The sequence below is a fragment of the Oncorhynchus keta genome, unplaced genomic scaffold (genome assembly GCF_023373465.1).
Source record: "Oncorhynchus keta strain PuntledgeMale-10-30-2019 unplaced genomic scaffold, Oket_V2 Un_scaffold_1547_pilon_pilon, whole genome shotgun sequence".
NCBI classification, from domain to species: domain Eukaryota; kingdom Metazoa; phylum Chordata; class Actinopteri; order Salmoniformes; family Salmonidae; genus Oncorhynchus; species Oncorhynchus keta.
The window spans coordinates 219,916-240,394 of NW_026290801.1; the positions used below are offsets into that span (position 1 = coordinate 219,916).

General features: G+C 47.6%; 1 protein-coding gene across 1 annotated transcript in view; it reads left to right on the forward strand.

Annotated features, from left to right (window-relative positions):
- The window catches only part of gpc6a (glypican 6a), a gene marked incomplete at its 5' end in the record, with an annotated part of 506,463 nt that overhangs the window by 177,542 nt on the left and 308,442 nt on the right, over positions 1-20,479 (forward strand). Inside the window, one exon of the mRNA XM_052514225.1 lies at positions 12,344-12,735. Coding sequence (XP_052370185.1) covers positions 12,344-12,735 — 392 coding nt within the window. The remainder of the gene's footprint in view (positions 1-12,343; positions 12,736-20,479) is intronic.

Sequence of the window (20,479 nt, forward strand, 5' to 3'; positions counted from 1 at the left end):
GAAAACATATTTCTGTTCTCCTGAATGGTAGAATCTAGAAAACATATTTCTGTTCTCCTGAATGATAGAATCTCGAAAACATATTTCTGTTCTCCTGAATGGTAGAATCTCGAAAACATATTTCTGTTCTCCTGAATGATAGAATCTAGAAAACATATTTCTGTTCTCCTGAATGGTAGAATCTCGAAAACATATTTCTGTTCTCCTGAATGATAGAATCTAGAAAACATATTTCTGTTCTCCTGAATGGTAGAATCTAGAAAACATATTTCTGTTCTCCTGAATGATACAATCTAGAAAACATATTTCTGTTGTCCTGAATGATAGAATCTAGAAAACATATTTCTGTTGTCCTTAATGATGCTGTTGCTTTAGTTGGTTCTATTTTAACTGACTTGTCTAGTTAAATAAAGGTTAAGTAGGATTCCATTCACATTTTGCAGCAATACAAAAATCCTTCCAGTCTCTTTCAATACTCTTCAACATAATGTGTAATTATAGGAAAACTGCACAAACGGGGGAAAAAAATGCTTTGGAGACAGATAAATGATTGATGTAAATAGCAGTGTGTAATAAGGATGATATCTATTCATATCCTGGTAGCTGTGTCTAAAACACATGAATATTGTGTTACTGCAATCAGAACTTTACATGAATCATTAATGCTGCTTGTGGGCTGTTATTTAAGCTGTTTAAATATTAATGTTCTGGACTGACTGCCTATACATAACCCCAGCCAGTGGTACATATCTCCCTATACATAACCCCAGCCAGTGGTACATATCTCCCTATACATAACCCCAGTCAGTGGTACATATCTCCCTATACATAACCCAGTCAGTGGTACATATCTCCCTATACATAGCCCCAGTCAGTGGTACATATCTCCCTATACATAACCCCAGTCAGTGGTACATATCTCCCTATACATAGCCCCAGTGCTGTATATCTCCCTATACATAACCCCAGTCTGTGGTACATATCTCCCTATACATAACCCCCAGTCAGTGGTACATATTGGTACCCCTATACATAACCACAGTCAGTGGTACATATCTCCCTATACATAACCCCAGTCAGTGGTACATATCTCCCTATACATAACCCCAGTCAGTGGTACATATCTCCCTATACATAACCCCAGTCAGTGGTACATATCTCCCTATACATAACCCCAGTCAGTGGTACATATCTCCCTATACATAACCCCAGCCAGTGGTACATATCCCCTATACATAACCCCAGTCAGTGGTACATATCCCCCTATACATAACCCCAGTCAGTGGTACATATCTCCCTATACATAACCCCAGCCAGTGGTACATATCTCCCTATACATAACCCCAGTCAGTGGTACATATCTCCCTATACATAACCCCAGCCAGTGGTACATATCTCCCTATACATAACCCCAGTCAGTGGTACATATCTCCCTATACATAACCCCAGCCAGTGGTACATATCTCCCTATACATAACCCCAGTCAGTGGTACATATCTCCCTATACATAACCCCAGTCAGTGGTACATATCTCCCTATACATAACCCCAGCCAGTGGTACATATCTCCCTATACATAACCCCAGTGCTGTATATCTCCCTATACATAACCCCAGTCAGTGGTACATATCTCCCTATACATAACCCCAGTCAGTGGTACATATAACCCCAGCCAGTGGTACATATCTCCCTATACATAACCCCAGTCAGTGGTACATATCTCCCTATACACAACCCCAGTGCTGTATATCTCCCTATACATAACCCCAGTCAGTGGTACATACCTCCCTATACATAACCCCATTCAGTGGTACATATCTCCCTATACATAACCCCAGTCAGTGGTACATATCTCCCTATACATAACCCCAGTCAGTGGTACATATCTCCCTATACACAACCCCAGTCAGTGGTACATATCTCCCTATACATATCCCCAGTCAGTGGTACATATCTCCCTATACATAACCCCAGTCAGTGGTACATATCTCCCTATACATAACCCCAGTGCTGTATATCTCCCTATACATAACCCCAGTCAGTGGTACATATCTCCCTATACATAACCCCAGTCAGTGGTACATATCTCCCTATACATAACCCCAGTCAGTGGTACATATAACCCCAACCAGTGGTACATATCTCCCTATACATAACCCCAGTGCTGTATATCTCCCTATACATAACCCCAGTCAGTGGTACATATCTCCCTATACATAACCCCAGCCAGTGGTACATATCTCCCTATACATAACCCCAGTCAGTGGTACATATCTCCCTATACATAACCCCAGTGCTGTATATCTCCTATACATAACCCCAGTCAGTGGTACATATCTCCCTATACATAACCCCAGCCAGTGGTACATATCTCCCTATACATAACCCCAGTCAGTGGTACATATCTCCCTATACATAACCCCAGTCAGTGGTACATATCTCCCTATACATAACCCCAGTCAGTGGTACATATCTCCCTATACATAACCCCAGCCAGTGGTACATATCTCCCTATACATAACCCCAGCCAGTGGTACATATCTCCCTATACATAGCCCCAGTGCTGTATATCTCCCTATACATAACCCCAGTCAGTGGTACATATATCCCTATACACAACCCCAGTGCAGGGCTGATTTACAGATTTACAGGCAACTGCCAAAATAAAGGAAACACCAACATAAAGTGTGTGAGTAGGACGCAGTCATAGCGCTAACGCTAGTTAGCAGTCATAGCGCTAACGCTAGTTAGCAGTCATAGCGCTAACGCTAGTTAGCAGTCATAGCGCTAACGCTAGTTAGCAGTCATAGCGCTAACGCTAGTTAGCAGTCATTGCGCTAACGCTAGTTAGCAGTCATAGCGCTAACGCTAGTTAGCAGTCATTGCGCTAACGCTAGTTAGCAGTCATAGCGCTAACGCTAGTTAGCAGTCATTGCGCTAACGCTAGTTAGCAACTTTTCTTCAAAATGCACACACATATATATACAAAATGGTATCCACAAGTTCATCTGACTCTGGGGAAGTAGATAAATTGCCAAAATCCCAAAGTATCCATTTAAGGCTATTTTACAATCGAATGTGGCCTTTACATTTTTATTTATTTAACCAGTCAAGTCAGTTATCAACAAATTCTTATTTTCAATGATGGCCTAGGAACAGTGGCCTGTTCAGGGGCAGAACGACAGATTTGTACCTTTTCAGCTCAGGGATTTGAACTTGCAACCTTCCGGTTACTAGTCCAACACTCTAACCACTAGGCTACCCTGCCACCCCGAATAACACATCCATGGACCACATGTTGAGGTGACTGTAATGTCATGTAATCCTATAAAACGTGCATGTTCAAGATGGCGTGCAAGGGTCGTCTCAGGTCTGTGGAGATCTTCACCATTTCTCTAATCATCTGTGCAGAACCTCGAAGGGCATTGGTTACTCTTGAACCATGTGCTTTTAATGGAATCTCAACTGCAGTCCAGGTTCGTTGGTTCTGTTATTAGACGATGCACAGTGACATTCGTCTTGTAACTAAATATCTGACATTATATTCCCATGTGAACCTGTTTTTAAATGGTTGAAAGCGGAGTGACAGACATTTAGGTGACAACTAATCCAACAATCAAGACATAGGTTTTTCCATTGGAATTTGGTAGTGCATTTTAGATGGTGCAAAGCATAGTGATAGTGACACTGTAAAATTTAACTGACTTTTAGCTGTCTTTTTGAGTGGGTAAGGTATCTACTTCTGGCCATGGTAACCAAAATAATTGGGTAACTGGGCCTTTTTAGACATGACCCTAAGCATGATGGACACGACTTGCTTAATGAACTCAGGAGGCAGCTCTGTGTAGAAGCAGCTCTGTGTAGAAGCAGCTCTGTGTAGAAGCAGCTCTGTGTAGAAGCAGCTCTGTGTAGAAGCAGCTCTGTGTAGAAGCAGGTGTTTTCAACTCAGGAGGCAGCTCTGTGTAGAAGCAGGTGGTCTAAAGTAGTGCACTATATATAGAGAATAGGGTTCTATAGGGCCCTGGTCTAAAGTAGTGCACTATATAGGGAATAGGGTTCTATAGGGCCCTGGTCTAAAGTAGTGCACTATATATAGGGAATAGGGTTCTATAGGGCCCTGGTCTAAAGTAGTGCACTATATAGGGAATAGGGTTCTATAGGGCCCTGGTCTAAAGTAGTGCACTATATATAGGGAATAGGGTTCTATAGGGCCCTGGTCTAAAGTAGTGCACTATATAGGGTATAGGGTGCAATTTGAAATGAAATCCCAGCCTGGACTACAGTCTCTGTTTTAGAAGCATAGTACTACTTAAAGGATCCAGTGACCCCCAGTCCAGCTGTGGAGAGTGGAGAGTGGAGAGTGGAGAGTGGAGAGTCCAGCTGTGGAGAGTGGAGAGTGTCTTGTTAGTTAGAGGATCCAGTGACCCCCAGTCCGGCTGTGGAGAGTGGAGAGTGTCTTGTTAGTTAGAGGATCCAGTGACCCCAGTCCAGCTGTGGAGAGTGGAGAGTGTCTTGTTAGTTAGAGGATCCAGTGACCCCCAGTCCAGCTGTGGAGAGTGGAGAGTGTCTTGTTAGTTAGAGGATCCAGTGACCCCCAGTCCGGCTGTGGAGAGTGGAGAGTGTCTTGTTAGTTAGAGGATCCAGTGACCCCCAGTCTGGCTGTGGAGAGTGGAGAGTGTCTTGTTAGTTAGAGGATCCAGTGACCCCCAGTCTGGCTGTGGAGAGTGGAGAGTGTCTTGTTAGTTAGAGGATCCAGTGACCCCCAGTCTGGCTGTGGAGAGTGGAGAGTGTCTTGTTAGTTAGAGGATCCAGTGACCCCCAGTCTGGCTGTGGAGAGTGGAGAGTGTCTTGTTAGTTAGAGGATCCAGTGACCCCAGTCCAGCTGTGGAGAGTGGAGAGTGTCTTGTTAGTTAGAGGATCCAGTGACCCCAGTCCAGCTGTGGAGAGTGGAGAGTGTCTTGTTAGTTAGAGGATCCAGTGACCCCCAGTCCAGCTGTGGAGAGTGGAGAGTGTCTTGTTAGTTAGAGAATCCAGTGACCCCCAGTCCAGCTGTGGAGAGTGGAGAGTGTCTTGTTAGTTAGAGAATCCAGTGACCCCCAGTCCAGCTGTGGAGAGTGGAGAGTGTCTTGTTAGTTAGAGAATCCAGTGACCCCCAGTCCAGCTGTGGAGAGTGGAGAGTGTCTTGTTAGTTAGAGGATCCAGTGACCCCCAGTCCAGCTGTGGAGAGTGGAGAGTGTCTTGTTAGTTAGAGGATCCAGTGACCCCAGTCCAGCTGTGGAGAGTGGAGAGTGTCTTGTTAGTTAGAGGATCCAGTGACCCCCAGTCCAGGGGAGAGTGGAGAGTGTCTTGTTAGTTAGAGGATCCAGTGACCCCCAGTCCGGCTGTGGAGAGTGGAGAGTGTCTTGTTAGTTAGAGGATCCAGTGACCCCAGTCCAGCTGTGGAGAGTGGAGAGTGTCTTGTTAGTTAGAGGATCCAGTGACCCCAGTCCAGCTGTGGAGAGTGGAGAGTGTCTTGTTAGTTAGAGGATCCAGTGACCCCCAGTCCAGCTGTGGAGAGTGGAGAGTGTCTTGTTAGTTAGAGGATCCAGTGACCCCCAGTCCAGCTGTGGAGAGTGGAGAGTGTCTTGTTAGTTACAGGATCCAGTGACCCCCAGTCCAGCTGTGGAGAGTGGAGAGTGTCTTGTTAGTTAGAGGATCCAGTGACCCCCAGTCCAGCTGTGGAGAGTGGAGAGTGTCTTGTTAGTTAGAGAATCCAGTGACCCCCAGTCCAGCTGTGGAGAGTGGAGAGTGTCTTGTTAGTTAGAGAATCCAGTGACCCCCAGTCCAGCTGTGGAGAGTGTCTTGTTAGTTAGAGAATCCAGTGACCCCCAGTCCAGCTGTGGAGAGTGGAGAGTGTCTTGTTAGTTAGAGGATCCAGTGACCCCCAGTCCAGCTGTGGAGAGTGGAGAGTGTCTTGTTAGTTAGAGGATCCAGTGACCCCCAGTCCAGCTGTGGAGAGTGGAGAGTGTCTTGTTAGTTAGAGGATCCAGTGACCCCAGTCCAGCTGTGGAGAGTGTCTTGTTAGTTAGAGAATCCAGTGACCCCCAGTCCAGCTGTGGAGAGTGGAGAGTGTCTTGTTAGTTAGAGGATCCAGTGACCCCCAGTCCAGCTGTGGAGAGTGGAGAGTGTCTTGTTAGTTAGAGGATCCAGTGACCCCCAGTCCAGCTGTGGAGAGTGGAGAGTGTCTTGTTAGTTAGAGGATCCAGTGACCCCCAGTCCAGCTGTGGAGAGTGGAGAGTGTCTTGATAGTTAGAGGATCCAGTGACCCCCAGTCCAGCTGTGGAGAGTGGAGAGTGTCTTGTTAGTTAGAGGATCCAGTGACCCCCAGTCCAGCTGTGGAGAGTGGAGAGTGTCTTGTTAGTTAGAGGATCCAGTGACCCCCAGTCCAGCTGTGGAGAGTGGAGAGTGTCTTGTTAGTTAGAGGATCCAGTGACCCCCAGTCCAGCTGTGGAGAGTGGAGAGTGTCTTGTTAGTTAGAGAATCCAGTGACCCCAGTCCAGCTGTGGAGAGTGGAGAGTGTCTTGTTAGTTAGAGAATCCAGTGACCCCCAGTCCAGCTGTGGAGAGTGTCTTGTTAGTTAGAGAATCCAGTGACCCCCAGTCCAGCTGTGGAGAGTGGAGAGTGTCTTGTTAGTTAGAGGATCCAGTGACCCCCAGTCCAGCTGTGGAGAGTGGAGAGTGTCTTGTTAGTTAGAGGATCCAGTGACCCCAGTCCAGCTGTGGAGAGTGGAGAGTGTCTTGTTAGTTAGAGGATCCAGTGACCCCCAGTCCAGCTGTGGAGAGTGGAGAGTGTCTTGTTAGTTAGAGGATCCAGTGACCCCCAGTCCAGCTGTGGAGAGTGGAGAGTGTCTTGTTAGTTAGAGGATCCAGTGACCCCAGTCTGGCTGTGGAGAGTGGAGAGTGTCTTGTTAGTTAGAGGATCCAGTGACCCCCAGTCCAGCTGTGGAGAGTGTCTTGTTAGTTAGAGAATCCAGTGACCCCAGTCCAGCTGTGGAGAGTGGAGAGTGTCTTGTTAGTTAGAGGATCCAGTGACCCCCAGTCCAGCTGTGGAGAGTGGAGAGTGTCTTGTTAGTTAGAGGATCCAGTGACCCCCAGTCCAGCTGTGGAGAGTGGAGAGTGTCTTGTTAGTTAGAGGATCCAGTGACCCCCAGTCCAGCTGTGGAGAGTGTCTTGTTAGTTAGAGAATCCAGTGACCCCCAGTCCAGCTGTGGAGAGTGGAGAGTGTCTTGTTAGTTAGAGGATCCAGTGACCCCCAGTCCGGCTGTGGAGAAGTGTCTTGTTAGTTAGAGGATCCAGTGACCCCCAGTCCAGCTGTGGAGAGTGGAGAGTGTCTTGTTAGTTAGAGGATCCAGTGACCCCCAGTCCAGCTGTGGAGAGTGGAGAGTGGAGAGTGTCTTGTTAGTTAGAGGATCCAGTGACCCCCAGTCCAGGGGAGAGTGGAGAGTGTCTTGTTAGTTAGAGGATCCAGTGACCCCAGTCCGGCTGTGGAGAGTGGAGAGTGTCTTGTTAGTTAGAGGATCCAGTGACCCCCAGTCCAGCTGTGGAGAGTGGAGAGTGTCTTGTTAGTTAGAGGATCCAGTGACCCCCAGTCCAGCTGTGGAGAGTGGAGAGTGGAGAGTGTCTTGTTAGTTAGAGGATCCAGTGACCCCCAGTCCAGCTGTGGAGAGTGGAGAGTGTCTTGTTAGTTAGAGGATCCAGTGACCCCCAGTCCAGCTGTGGAGAGTGGAGAGTGTCTTGTTAGTTAGAGAATCCAGTGACCCCCAGTCCAGCTGTGGAGAGTGTCTTGTTAGTTAGAGAATCCAGTGACCCCAGTCCAGCTGTGGAGAGTGGAGAGTGTCTTGTTAGTTAGAGGATCCAGTGACCCCCAGTCCAGCTGTGGAGAGTGGAGAGTGTCTTGTTAGTTAGAGGATCCAGTGACCCCCAGTCCAGCTGTGGAGAGTGGAGAGTGTCTTGTTAGTTAGAGGATCCAGTGACCCCCAGTCCAGCTGTGGAGAGTGTCTTGTTAGTTAGAGAATCCAGTGACCCCCAGTCCAGCTGTGGAGAGTGGAGAGTGTCTTGTTAGTTAGAGGATCCAGTGACCCCCAGTCCAGCTGTGGAGAGTGGAGAGTGTCTTGTTAGTTAGAGGATCCAGTGACCCCCAGTCCAGCTGTGGAGAGTGGAGAGTGTCTTGTTAGTTAGAGGATCCAGTGACCCCAGTCCAGCTGTGGAGAGTGGAGAGTGTCTTGATAGTTAGAGGATCCAGTGACCCCCAGTCCAGCTGTGGAGAGTGGAGAGTGTCTTGTTAGTTAGAGGATCCAGTGACCCCCAGTCCAGCTGTGGAGAGTGGAGAGTGTCTTGTTAGTTAGAGGATCCAGTGACCCCCAGTCCAGCTGTGGAGAGTGGAGAGTGTCTTGTTAGTTAGAGGATCCAGTGACCCCCAGTCCAGCTGTGGAGAGTGGAGAGTGTCTTGTTAGTTAGAGAATCCAGTGACCCCCAGTCCAGCTGTGGAGAGTGGAGAGTGTCTTGTTAGTTAGAGAATCCAGTGACCCCCAGTCCAGCTGTGGAGAGTGTCTTGTTAGTTAGAGAATCCAGTGACCCCCAGTCCAGCTGTGGAGAGTGGAGAGTGTCTTGTTAGTTAGAGGATCCAGTGACCCCAGTCCAGCTGTGGAGAGTGGAGAGTGTCTTGTTAGTTAGAGGATCCAGTGACCCCCAGTCCAGCTGTGGAGAGTGGAGAGTGTCTTGTTAGTTAGAGGATCCAGTGACCCCCAGTCCAGCTGTGGAGAGTGGAGAGTGTCTTGTTAGTTAGAGGATCCAGTGACCCCCAGTCCAGCTGTGGAGAGCTCTGTGGAGAGTGTCTTGTTAGTTAGAGGATCCAGTGACCCCCAGTCTGGCTGTGGAGAGTGGAGAGTGTCTTGTTAGTTAGAGGATCCAGTGACCCCCAGTCCAGCTGTGGAGAGTGTCTTGTTAGTTAGAGAATCCAGTGACCCCCAGTCCAGCTGTGGAGAGTGGAGAGTGTCTTGTTAGTTAGAGGATCAGTGACCCCCAGTCCAGCTGTGGAGAGTGGAGAGTGTCTTGTTAGTTAGAGGATCCAGTGACCCCCAGTCCAGCTGTGGAGAGTGGAGAGTGTCTTGTTAGTTAGAGGATCCAGTGACCCCCAGTCCAGCTGTGGAGAGTGTCTTGTTAGTTAGAGAATCCAGTGACCCCCAGTCCAGCTGTGGAGAGTGGAGAGTGTCTTGTTAGTTAGAGGATCCAGTGACCCCCAGTCCGGCTGTGGAGAGTGTCTTGTTAGTTAGAGAATCCAGTGACCCCCAGTCCAGCTGTGGAGAGTGGAGAGTGTCTTGTTAGTTAGAGGATCCAGTGACCCCCAGTCCAGCTGTGGAGAGTGGAGAGTGTCTTGTTAGTTAGAGGATCCAGTGACCCCAGTCCAGGGAGAGTGGAGAGTGTCTTGTTAGTTAGAGGATCCAGTGACCCCCAGTCCGGCTGTGGAGAGTGGAGAGTGTCTTGTTAGTTAGAGGATCCAGTGACCCCCAGTCCAGCTGTGGAGAGTGGAGAGTGTCTTGTTAGTTAGAGGATCCAGTGACCCCAGTCCAGCTGTGGAGAGTGGAGAGTGTCTTGTTAGTTAGAGGATCCAGTGACCCCCAGTCCAGCTGTGGAGAGTGGAGAGTGTCTTGTTAGTTAGAGGATCCAGTGACCCCAGTCCAGCTGTGGAGAGTGGAGAGTGTCTTGTTAGTTAGAGGATCCAGTGACCCCCAGTCCAGGAGTGGAGAGTGTCTTGTTAGTTAGAGAATCCAGTGACCCCCAGTCCAGCTGTGGAGAGTGGAGAGTGTCTTGTTAGTTAGAGGATCCAGTGACCCCCAGTCCAGCTGTGGAGAGTGGAGAGTGTCTTGTTAGTTAGAGAATCCAGTGACCCCCAGTCCAGCTGTGGAGAGTGGAGAGTGTCTTGTTAGTTAGAGGATCCAGTGACCCCCAGTCCAGCTGTGGAGCAGTGGAGAGTGGAGAGGGGGGAGAGGGGAGAGGGGAGCTCTGTGGAGAGTGTCTTGTTAGAAGAGGATCCAGTGACCCCCAGTCCAGCTGGGGAGAGTGGAGAGTGGAGAGGGGAGAGTGGAGAGTGGAGAGGGGAGAGTGGAGAGTGTCTCGTTAGTTAAAGAGAGAGTGGAGAGGGGAGAGTGGAGAGTGTTTCTGTTAGTTAAAGAGAGAGTGGAGAGTGGAGAGGGGAGAGTGGAGAGGGGAGAGTGGAGAGTGGAGAGTGGAGAGGGGAGAGGGGAGAGGGGAGAGTGGAGAGTGGAGAGTGGAGAGGGGAGAGTGGAGAGTGGAGAGTGGAGAGTGGAGAGTGGAGAGGGAAGAGGGGAAGAGGGAAGAGGGGAAGAGGGGAAGAGTGGAGAGTGGAGAGTGGAGAGTGGAGAGTGGAGAGGGGGAGAGGGAGCTCGGGAGAGTGGAGACGGGAGAGTGGAGAGGGAGAGGGGAGAGTGGAGAGTGGAGAGTGGAGAGTGGAGAGGGGAGGGAGAGCTCTGGAGAGGGGAGAGGGGAGAGTGTCTCATTGTCTCCTGAATTATCCATCCCTCTACTCTTTGGAGAAATAAATAGTGTCGATCCAAACTCAGAAATACGAAAACCAAGACCTCGGGTTTTATGTTTCATCTTGCTTTTGATTTTGCTGTTGTACTCCAAAGTACCTGTGTAGAATAGTATTTGAATAAACTAGTGAATGAAAGGCAGTCTTTGAAAATCCCAGCATGGTGTTTTGAGATTGCATTGAGACTGGAGCAGCTCTGTAGAAAACCAATACAATACAATACAATACAATACAATACAACACAATACAATACAATACAATACATGACATTCCATAGACACAATGCTGAGCTTCCGTATGCAAAGTCAACGTTCCATCTCAACACCTCTGTAACGTTCCTCCTCTTTCCCTCCTCTCTCTCCCCTCCTTACAGAGATCTTCCTGGAGCTCCTCGACAACAGTGAGAAGTCCCTGAATAACATGCTTTTCTCTCCCCTCTCTCTCCCTCCTTACAGAGCTCTTCCTGGAGCTCCTCGACAACAGTGAGAAGTCCCTGAATAACATGCTTTTCTCTCCCCTCTCTCTCCCTCCTTACAGAGTTCTTCCTGGAGCTCCTCGACAACAGTGAGAAGTCCCTGAATAACATGCTTTTCTCTCCCCTCTCTCTCCCCTCCTTACAGAGTTCTTCCTGGAGCTCCTCGACAACAGTGAGAAGTCCCTGAATAACATGCTTTTCTCTCCCCTCTCTCTCCCTCCTTACAGAGCTCTTCCTGGAGCTCCTCGACAACAGTGAGAAGTCCCTGAATAACATGCTTTTCTCTCCCTCTCTCTCCCCTCCTTACAGAGATCTTCCTGGAGCTCCTAGACAACAGTGAGAAGTCCCTGAATAACATGCTTTCTCTCCCTCTCTCTCCCTTCCTTACAGAGATCTTCCTGGAGCTCCTCAACAACAGTGAGAAGTCCCTGAATAACATGCTTTTTCTCCCCTCCTTACAGAGCTCTTCCTGGAGCTCCTCGACAACAGTGAGAAGTTCCTGAATAACATGCTTTTCTCTCCCTCTCTCTCCCCTCCTTACAGAGTTCTTCCTGGAGCTCCTCGACAACAGTGAGAAGTCCCTGAATAACATGCTTTTCTCTCCCCTCTCTCTCCCCTCCTTACAGAGCTCTTCCTGGAGCTCCTAGACAACAGTGAGAAGTCCCTGAATAACATGCTTTTCTCTCCCCCTCTCTCCCCTCCTTACAGAGCTCTTCCTGGAGCTCCTAGACAACAGTGAGAAGTCCCTGAATAACATGCTTTTCTCTCCCCTCTCTCCCCTCCTTACAGAGCTCTTCCTGGAGCTCCTCGACAACAGTGAGAAGTCCCTGAATAACATGCTTTTCTCTCCCCTCTCTCCCTCCTTACAGAGTTCTTCCTGGAGCTCCTCGACAACAGTGAGAAGTCCCTGAATAACATGCTTTTCTCTCCCCTCTCTCTCCCCTCCTTACAGAGTTCTTCCTGGAGCTCCTCGACAACAGTGAGAAGTCCCTGAATAACATGCTTTCTCTCCCTCTCTCTCCCTCCTTACAGAGCTCTTCCTGGAGCTCCTCGACAACAGTGAGAAGTACCTGAATAACATGCTTTCTCTCCCCTCTCTCTCCCCTCCTTACAGAGCTCTTCCTGGAGCTCCTCGACAACAGTGAGAAGTCCCTGAATAACATGCTTTTCTCTCCCCTCTCTCTCCCTCCTTACAGAGCTCTTCCTGGAGCTCCTCGACAACAGTGAGAAGTCCCTGAATAACATGCTTTTCTCTCCCCTCTCTCTCCCCTCCTTACAGAGTTCTTCCTGGAGCTCCTCGACAACAGTGAGAAGTCCCTGAATAACATGTTCACGCGGACCTACGGGAAGGTGTACGTGCAGAACGGTGAGCTGTTCCAGGACCTGTTCACGGAGCTGAAGCGCTACTACACCGGGGGGAACGTCAACCTGGAGGAGATGCTGAATGACTTCTGGTCCCGTCTGCTAGAGAGGATGTTTCAGCTGCTGAACTCTCAGTACCACTTCACCGACGACTACTTGGAGTGCGTCAGTAAATACACTGACCAGCTGAAGCCTTTCGGTGACGCGCCCCGGAAACTAAAGGCCCAGGTCACGAGGGCCTTCATCGCTGCAAGGACCTTCGTCCAGGGCCTCATGGTGGGCAGGGAGGTGGCTAACAGGGTGGCTAAGGTACGTTACTCAGTTTATGGTCTTCTCACCCTAATCCTGACCCAGACCCTAACTCTGACCCTAACTCTGACCCAGACACTAACTCTGACCCTAACTCTGACCCAGACCCTAACTCTGACCCTAACTCTGACCCAGACCCTAACTCTGACCCTGACCCTAACTCTGACCCTGACATTAACTCTGACCCAGACCCTAACTCTGACCCAGATCCTAACTCTGACCCTAATTCTGACCCTAACTCTGACCCAGACCCTAACTCTGACCCAGACCCTAACTCTGACCCTGACATTAACTCGGACCCTAACTCTGACCCTGACATTAACTCGGACCCTAACTCTGACCCTAACTCTGACCCAGACCCTAACTCTGACCCTGACATTAACTCTGACCCTAACTCTGACCCTGACCCTCTGACCCTAACTCTGACCCAGACCCTAACTCTGACCCAGACCCTAACTCTGACCCTAACTCTGACCCTAACCTGACCCAGACCCTAACTCTGACCCAGACCCTAACTCTGACCCTGACATTAACTCGGACCCTAACTCTGACCCTGACATTAACTCTGACCCTAACTCTGACCGTAACTTTGACCCTGACCCTAGCTCTGACACAGACCCTAACTCTGACACTGACTCTGACCCTAACTCTAACTCTGATAATGCACTACCCAATTTCCAAAATTGCACCTTGTGCATTCTACTATTACAACTATGAAGAGGAAGTAGAAAGCACCCAGTTTGGGAAGCAGTGACCTAGAGGACAGTCTGGTAACCTCTCACCTGTTCTGTCTGGCTCTGGGGGTGTACTCCTCAATGACTGGGGCTCAGCTGGGGGTGTACTCCTCAATGCCTGAGGCTCAGCTGGGGGTGTACTCCTCAATGCCTGGGGCTCAGCTGGGGGTGTACTCCTCAATGCCTGGGGCTCAGCTGGGGGTGTACTCCTCAATGCCTGGGGCTCAGCTGGGGGTGTACTCCTCAATGCCTGAGGCTCAGCTGGGGGTGTACTCCTCAATGCCTGGGGCTCAGCTGGGGGTGTACTCCTCAATGCCTGGGGCTCAGCTGGGGGTGTACTCCTCAATGCCTGGGGCTCAGCTGGGGGTGTACTCCTCAATGCCTGGGGCTCAGCTGGGGGTGTACTCCTCAATGCCTGGGGCTCAGCTGGGGGTGTACAGCTGCTGATCTCTGGATGGAAGGACAACAACAGCTGGTTGTGATGGTGTATGGAAGGACAACAACAGCTGGTTGTGATGGTGTATGGAATGACAACAACAGCTGGTTGTGATGGTGTATGGAATGACAACAACAGCTGGTTGTGATGGTGTATGGAAGGACAACAACAGCTGGTTGTGATGGAGTATGGAAGGACAACAACAGCTGGTTGTGATGGTGTATGGAAGGACAACAACAGCTGGTTGTGATGGAGTATGGAAGGACAACAACAGCTGGTTGTGATGGTGTATGGAATGACAACAACAGCTGGTTGTGATGGTGTATGGAAGGACAACAACAGCTGGTTGTGATGGAGTATGGAATGACAACAACAGCCCAAGTGATGGTGTATGGAAGGACAACAACAGCTGGTTGTGATGGTGTATGGAAGGACAACAACAGCTGGTTGTGATGGAGTATGGAATGACAACAACAGCCCAAGTGATGGTGTATGGAAGGACAACAACAGCTGGTTGTGATGGTGTATGGAAGGACAACAACAGCTGGTTGTGATGGTGTATGGAAGGACAACAACAGCTGGTTGTGATGGTGTATGGAAGGACAACAACAGCTGGTTGTGATGGTGTATGGAAGGACAACAACAGCTGGTTGTGATGGTGTATGGAAGGACAACAACAGCTGGTTGTGATGGTGTATGGAAGGACAACAACAGCTGGTTGTGATGGTGTATGGAATGACAACAACAGCTGGTTGTGATGGTGTATGGAAGGACAACAACAGCTGGTTGTGATGGTGTATGGAATGACAACAACAGCTGGTTGTGATGGTGTATGGAAGGACAACAACAGCTGGTTGTGATGGTGTATGGAATGACAACAACAGCTGGTTGTGATGGTGTATGGAAGGACAACAACAGCTGGTTGTGATGGTGTATGGAAGGACAACAACAGCTGGTTGTGATGGTGTATGGAAGGACAACAACAGCTGGTTGTGATGGTGTATGGAATGACAACAACAGCTGGTTGTGATGGTGTATGGAATGACAACAACAGCTGGTTGTGATGGTGTATGGAAGGACAACAACAGCTGGTTGTGATGGTGTATGGAAGGACAACAACAGCTGGTTGTGATGGTGTATGGAATGACAACAACAGCTGGTTGTGATGGTGTATGGAAGGACAACAACAGCTGGTTGTGATGGTGTATGGAATGACAACAACAGCTGGTTGTGATGGTGTATGGAAGGACAACAACAGCTGGTTGTGATGGTGTATGGAATGACAACAACAGCTGGTTGTGATGGTGTATGGAATGACAACAACAGCTGGTTGTGATGGTGTATGGAAGGACAACAACAGCTGGTTGTGATGGTGTATGGAAGGACAAAACAGCTGGTTGTGATGGTGTATGGAATGACAACAACAGCTGGTTGTGATGGTGTATGGAAGGACAACAACAGCTGGTTGTGATGGTGTATGGAAGGACAACAACAGCTGGTTGTGATGGTGTATGGAATGACAACAACAGCTGGTTGTGATGGTGTATGGAATGACAACAACAGCTGGTTGTGATGGTGTATGGAAGGACAACAACAGCTGGTTGTGATGGTGTATGGAATGACAACAACAGTTGGTTGTGATGGTGTATGGAAGGACAACAACAGCTGGTTGTGATGGTGTATGGAATGACAACAACAGCTGGTTGTGATGGTGTATGGAAGGACAACAACAGCTGGTTGTGATGGTGTATGGAAGGACAACAACAGCTGGTTGTGATGGTGTATGGAATGACAACAACAGCTGGTTGTGATGGTGTATGGAATGACAACAACAGCTGGTTGTGATGGTGTATGGAAGGACAACAACAGCTGGTTGTGATGGTGTATGGAATGACAACAACAGCTGGTTGTGATGGTGTATGGAAGGACAACAACAGCTGGTTGTGATGGTGTATGGAAGGACAACAACAGCTGGTTGTGATGGTGTATGGAATGACAACAACAGCTGGTTGTGATGGTGTATGGAAGGACAACAACAGCTGGTTGTGATGGTGTATGGAAGGACAACAACAGCTGGTTGTGATGGTGTATGGAAGGACAACAACAGCTGGTTGTGATGGTGTATGGAAGGACAACAACAGCTGGTTGTGATGGTGTATGGAAGGACAACAACAGCTGGTTGTGATGGTGTATGGAATGACAACAACAGCTGGTTGTGATGGTGTATGGAATGACAACAACAGCTGGTTGTGATGGTGTATGGAAGGACAACAACAGCTGGTTGTGATGGTGTATGGAAGGACAACAACAGCTGGTTGTGATGGTGTATGGAATGACAACAACAGCTGGTTGTGATGGTGTATGGAAGGACAACAACAGCTGGTTGTGATGGTGTATGGAAGGACAACAACAGCTGGTTGTGATGGTGTATGTGAGGAATATCCAGAATATGTTGTATCATTCGTTACGCCGGTGAAGAGCCGCGTTGGAGCTGATATCCCCAGTGATGTTGATCGGTTGTTGTCTGCTGGAGTTACAGCAGGGTCTCGTTAGATTTAACAGAGAAAGCATCAAGGTAGCGACTTCATTGTGCCTCGCATTGGTCCACCGAGTGAGTCTACTGTGCGCCATTGTTTAGGATAGACTATTACTCAACAGACAATGCTTTTTCTTCCTATTAGTTCCTCTGGATATAATGATAATGACAACCAATCACAGCCCAGTGGGCTTCCTCACAACGTGACCTGGTAATGACATGACGAAGTAGTGTAATCAACAGATTAATCAACAGATTCAAAAGGGGGCCTGAAGTAGTGTAATCAACAGATTCAAAAGGGGGCCTGAAGTAGTGTAATCAACAGATTCAAAAGGGGGCCTGAAGTAGTGTAATCAACAGATTAATCAACAGATTCAAAAGGGGGCCTGAAGTAGTGTAATCAACAGATTCAAAAGGGGCCTGAAGTAGTGTAATCAACAGATTCAAAAGGGGGCCTGAAGTAGTGTAATCAACAGATTCAAAAGGGGGCCTGAAGTAGTGTAATCAACAGATTCAAAAGGGGGCCTGAAGTAGTGTAATCAACAGATTCAAAAGGGGGCCTGAAGTAGTGTAATCAACAGATTCAAAAGGGGGCCTGAAGTAGTGTAATCAACAGATTCAAAAGGGGGCCTGAAGTAGTGTAATCAACAGATTCAAAAGGGGGCCTGAAGTAGTGTAATCAACAGATTAATCAACAGATTCAAAAGGGGGCCTGAAGTAGTGTAATCAACAGATTCAAAAGGGGGCCTGAAGTAGTGTAATCAACAGATTCAAAAGGGGGCCTGAAGTAGTGTAATCAACAGATTCAAAAGGGGGCCTGAAGTAGTGTAATCAACAGATTCAAAAGGGGGCCTGAAGTAGTGTAATCAACAGATTCAAAAGGGGGCCTGAAGTAGTGTAATCAACAGATTAATCAACAGATTCAAAAGGGGGCCTGAAGTAGTGTAATCAACAGATTAATCAACAGATTCAAAAGGGGGCCTGAAGTAGTGTAATCAACAGATTCAAAAGGGGGCCTGAAGTAGTGTAATCAACAGATTCAAAAGGGGGCCTGAAGTAGTGTAATCAACAGATTAATCAACAGATTCAAATGGGGGCCTGAAGTAGTGTAATCAACAGATTCAAAAGGGGGCCTGAAGTAGTGTCATCAACAGATTCAAAAGGGGGCCTGAAGTAGTGTAATCAACAGATTCAAAAGGGGGCCTGAAGTAGTGTAATCAACAGATTCAAAAGGGGGCCTGAAGTAGTGTAATCAACAGATTCAAAAGGGGGCCTGAAGTAGTGTAATCAACAGATTCAAAAGGGGGCCTGAAGTAGTGTAATCAACAGATTAATCAACAGATTCAAAAGGGGGCCTGAAGTAGTGTAATCAACAGATTCAAAAGGGGGCCTGAAGTAGTGTAATCAACAGATTCAAAAGGGGGCCTGAAGTAGTGTAATCAACAGATTAATCAACAGATTCAAAAGGGGGCCTGAAGTAGTGTAATCAACAGATTCAAAAGGGGGCCTGAAGTAGTGTAATCAACAGATTCAAAAGGGGGCCTGAAGTAGTGTAATCAACAGATTCAAAAGGGGGCCTGAAGTAGTGTAATCAACAGATTCAAAAGGGGGCCTGAAGTAGTGTAATCAACAGATTCAAAAGGGGGCCTGAAGTAGTGTAATCAACAGATTCAAAAGGGGGCCTGAAGTAGTGTAATCAACAGATTCAAAAGGGGGCCTGAAGTAGTGTAATCAACAGATTCAAAAGGGGGCCTGAAGTAGTGTAATCAACAGATTCAAAAGGGGGCCTGAAGTAGTGTAATCAACAGATTCAAAAGGGGGCCTGAAGTAGTGTATCAACAGATTCAAAAGGGGGCCTGAAGTAGTGTAATCAACAGATTCAAAAGGGGGCCTGAAGTAGTGTAATCAACAGATTCAAAAGGGGGCCTGAAGTAGTGTAATCAACAGATTCAAAAGGGGGCCTGAAGTAGTGTAATCAACAGATTCAAAAGGGGGCCTGAAGTAGTGTAATCAACAGATTCAAAAGGGGGCCTGAAGTAGTGTAATCAACAGATTCAAAAGGGGGCCTGAAGTAGTGTAATCAACAGATTCAAAAGGGGGCCTGAAGTAGTGTAATCAACAGATTCAAAAGGGGGCCTGAAGTAGTGTAATCAACAGATTCAAAAGGGGGCCTGAAGTAGTGTAATCAACAGATTCAAAAGGGGGCCTGAAGTAGTGTAATCAACAGATTCAAAAGGGGGCCTGAAGTAGTGTAATCAACAGATTCAAAAGGGGGCCTGAAGTAGTGTAATCAACAGATTAATCAACAGATTCAAATGGGGGCCTGAAGTAGTGTAATCAACAGATTCAAAAGGGGGCCTGAAGTAGTGTCATCAACAGATTCAAAAGGGGGCCTGAAGTAGTGTAATCAACAGATTAATCAACAGATTCAAATGGGGGCCTGAAGTAGTGTAATCAACAGATTCAAAAGGGGGCCTGAAGTAGTGTCATCAACAGATTCAAAAGGGGGCCTGAAGTAGTGTAATCAACAGATTCAAAAGGGGGCCTGAAGTAGTGTAATCAACAGATTCAAAAGGGGGCCTGAAGTAGTGTAATCAACATATTCAAAAGGGGGCCTGAAGTAGTGTAATCAACAGATTCAAAAGGGGGCCTGAAGTAGTGTAATCAACAGATTCAAAAGGGGGCCTGAAGTAGTGTAATCAACAGATTCAAAAGGGGGCCTGAAGTAGTGTAATCAACAGATTCAAAAGGGGGCCTGAAGTAGTGTAATCAACAGATTCAAAAGGGGGCCTGAAGTAGTGTAATCAACAGATTCAAAAGGGGGCCTGAAGTAGTGTAATCAACAGATTCAAAAGGGGGCCTGAAGTAGTGTAATCAACAGATTCAAAAGGGGGCCTGAAGTAGTGTAATCAACAGATTCAAAAGGGGGCCTGAAGTAGTGTAATCAACAGATTCAAAAGGGGGCCTGAAGTAGTGTAATCAACAGATTCAAAAGGGGGCCTGAAGTAGTGTAATCAACAGATTCAAAAGGGGGCCTGAAGTAGTGTAATCAACAGATTCAAAAGGGGGCCTGAAGTAGTGTAATCAACAGATTCAAAAGGGGGCCTGAAGTAGTGTAATCAACAGATTCAAAAGGGGGCCTGAAGTAGTGTAATCAACAGATTCAAAAGGGGGCCTGAAGTAGTGTAATCAACAGATTCAAAAGGGGGCCTGAAGTAGTGTAATCAACAGATTAATCAACAGATTCAAAAGGGGGCCTGAAGTAGTGTAATCAACAGATTAATCAACAGATTCAAAAGGGGGCCTGAAGTAGTGTAATCAACAGATTAATCAACAGATTCAAAAGGGGGCCTGAAGTAGTGTAATCAACAGATTCAAAAGGGGGCCTGAAGTAGTGTAATCAACAGATTCAAAAGGGGGCCTGAAGTAGTGTAATCAACAGATTCAAAAGGGGGCCTGAAGTAGTGTAATCAACAGATTCAAAAGGGGGCCTGAAGTAGTGTAATCAACAGATTCAAAGGGGGCCTGAAGTAGTGTAATCAACAGATTCAAAAGGGGGCCTGAAGTAGTGTAATCAACAGATTCAAAAGGGGGCCTGAAGTAGTGTAATCAACAGATTCAAAAGGGGGCCTGAAGTAGTGTAATCAACAGATTCAAAAGGGGGCCTGAAGTAGTGTAATCAACAGATTCAAAAGGGGGCCTGAAGTAGTGTAATCAACAGATTCAAAAGGGGGCCTGAAGTAGTGTAATCAACAGATTCAAAAGGGGGCCTGAAGTAGTGTAATCAACAGATTCAAAAGGGGGCCTGAAGTAGTGTAATCAACAGATTCAAAGGGGCCTGAAGTAGTGTAATCAACAGATTCAAAAGGGGGCCTGAAGTAGTGTAATCAACAGATTCAAAAGGGGGCCTGAAGTAGTGTAATCAACAGATTCAAAAGGGGGCCTGAAGTAGTGTAATCAACAGATTCAAAAGGGGGCCTGAAGTAGTGTAATCAACAGATTCAAAAGGGGGCCTGAAGTAGTGTAATCAACAGATTC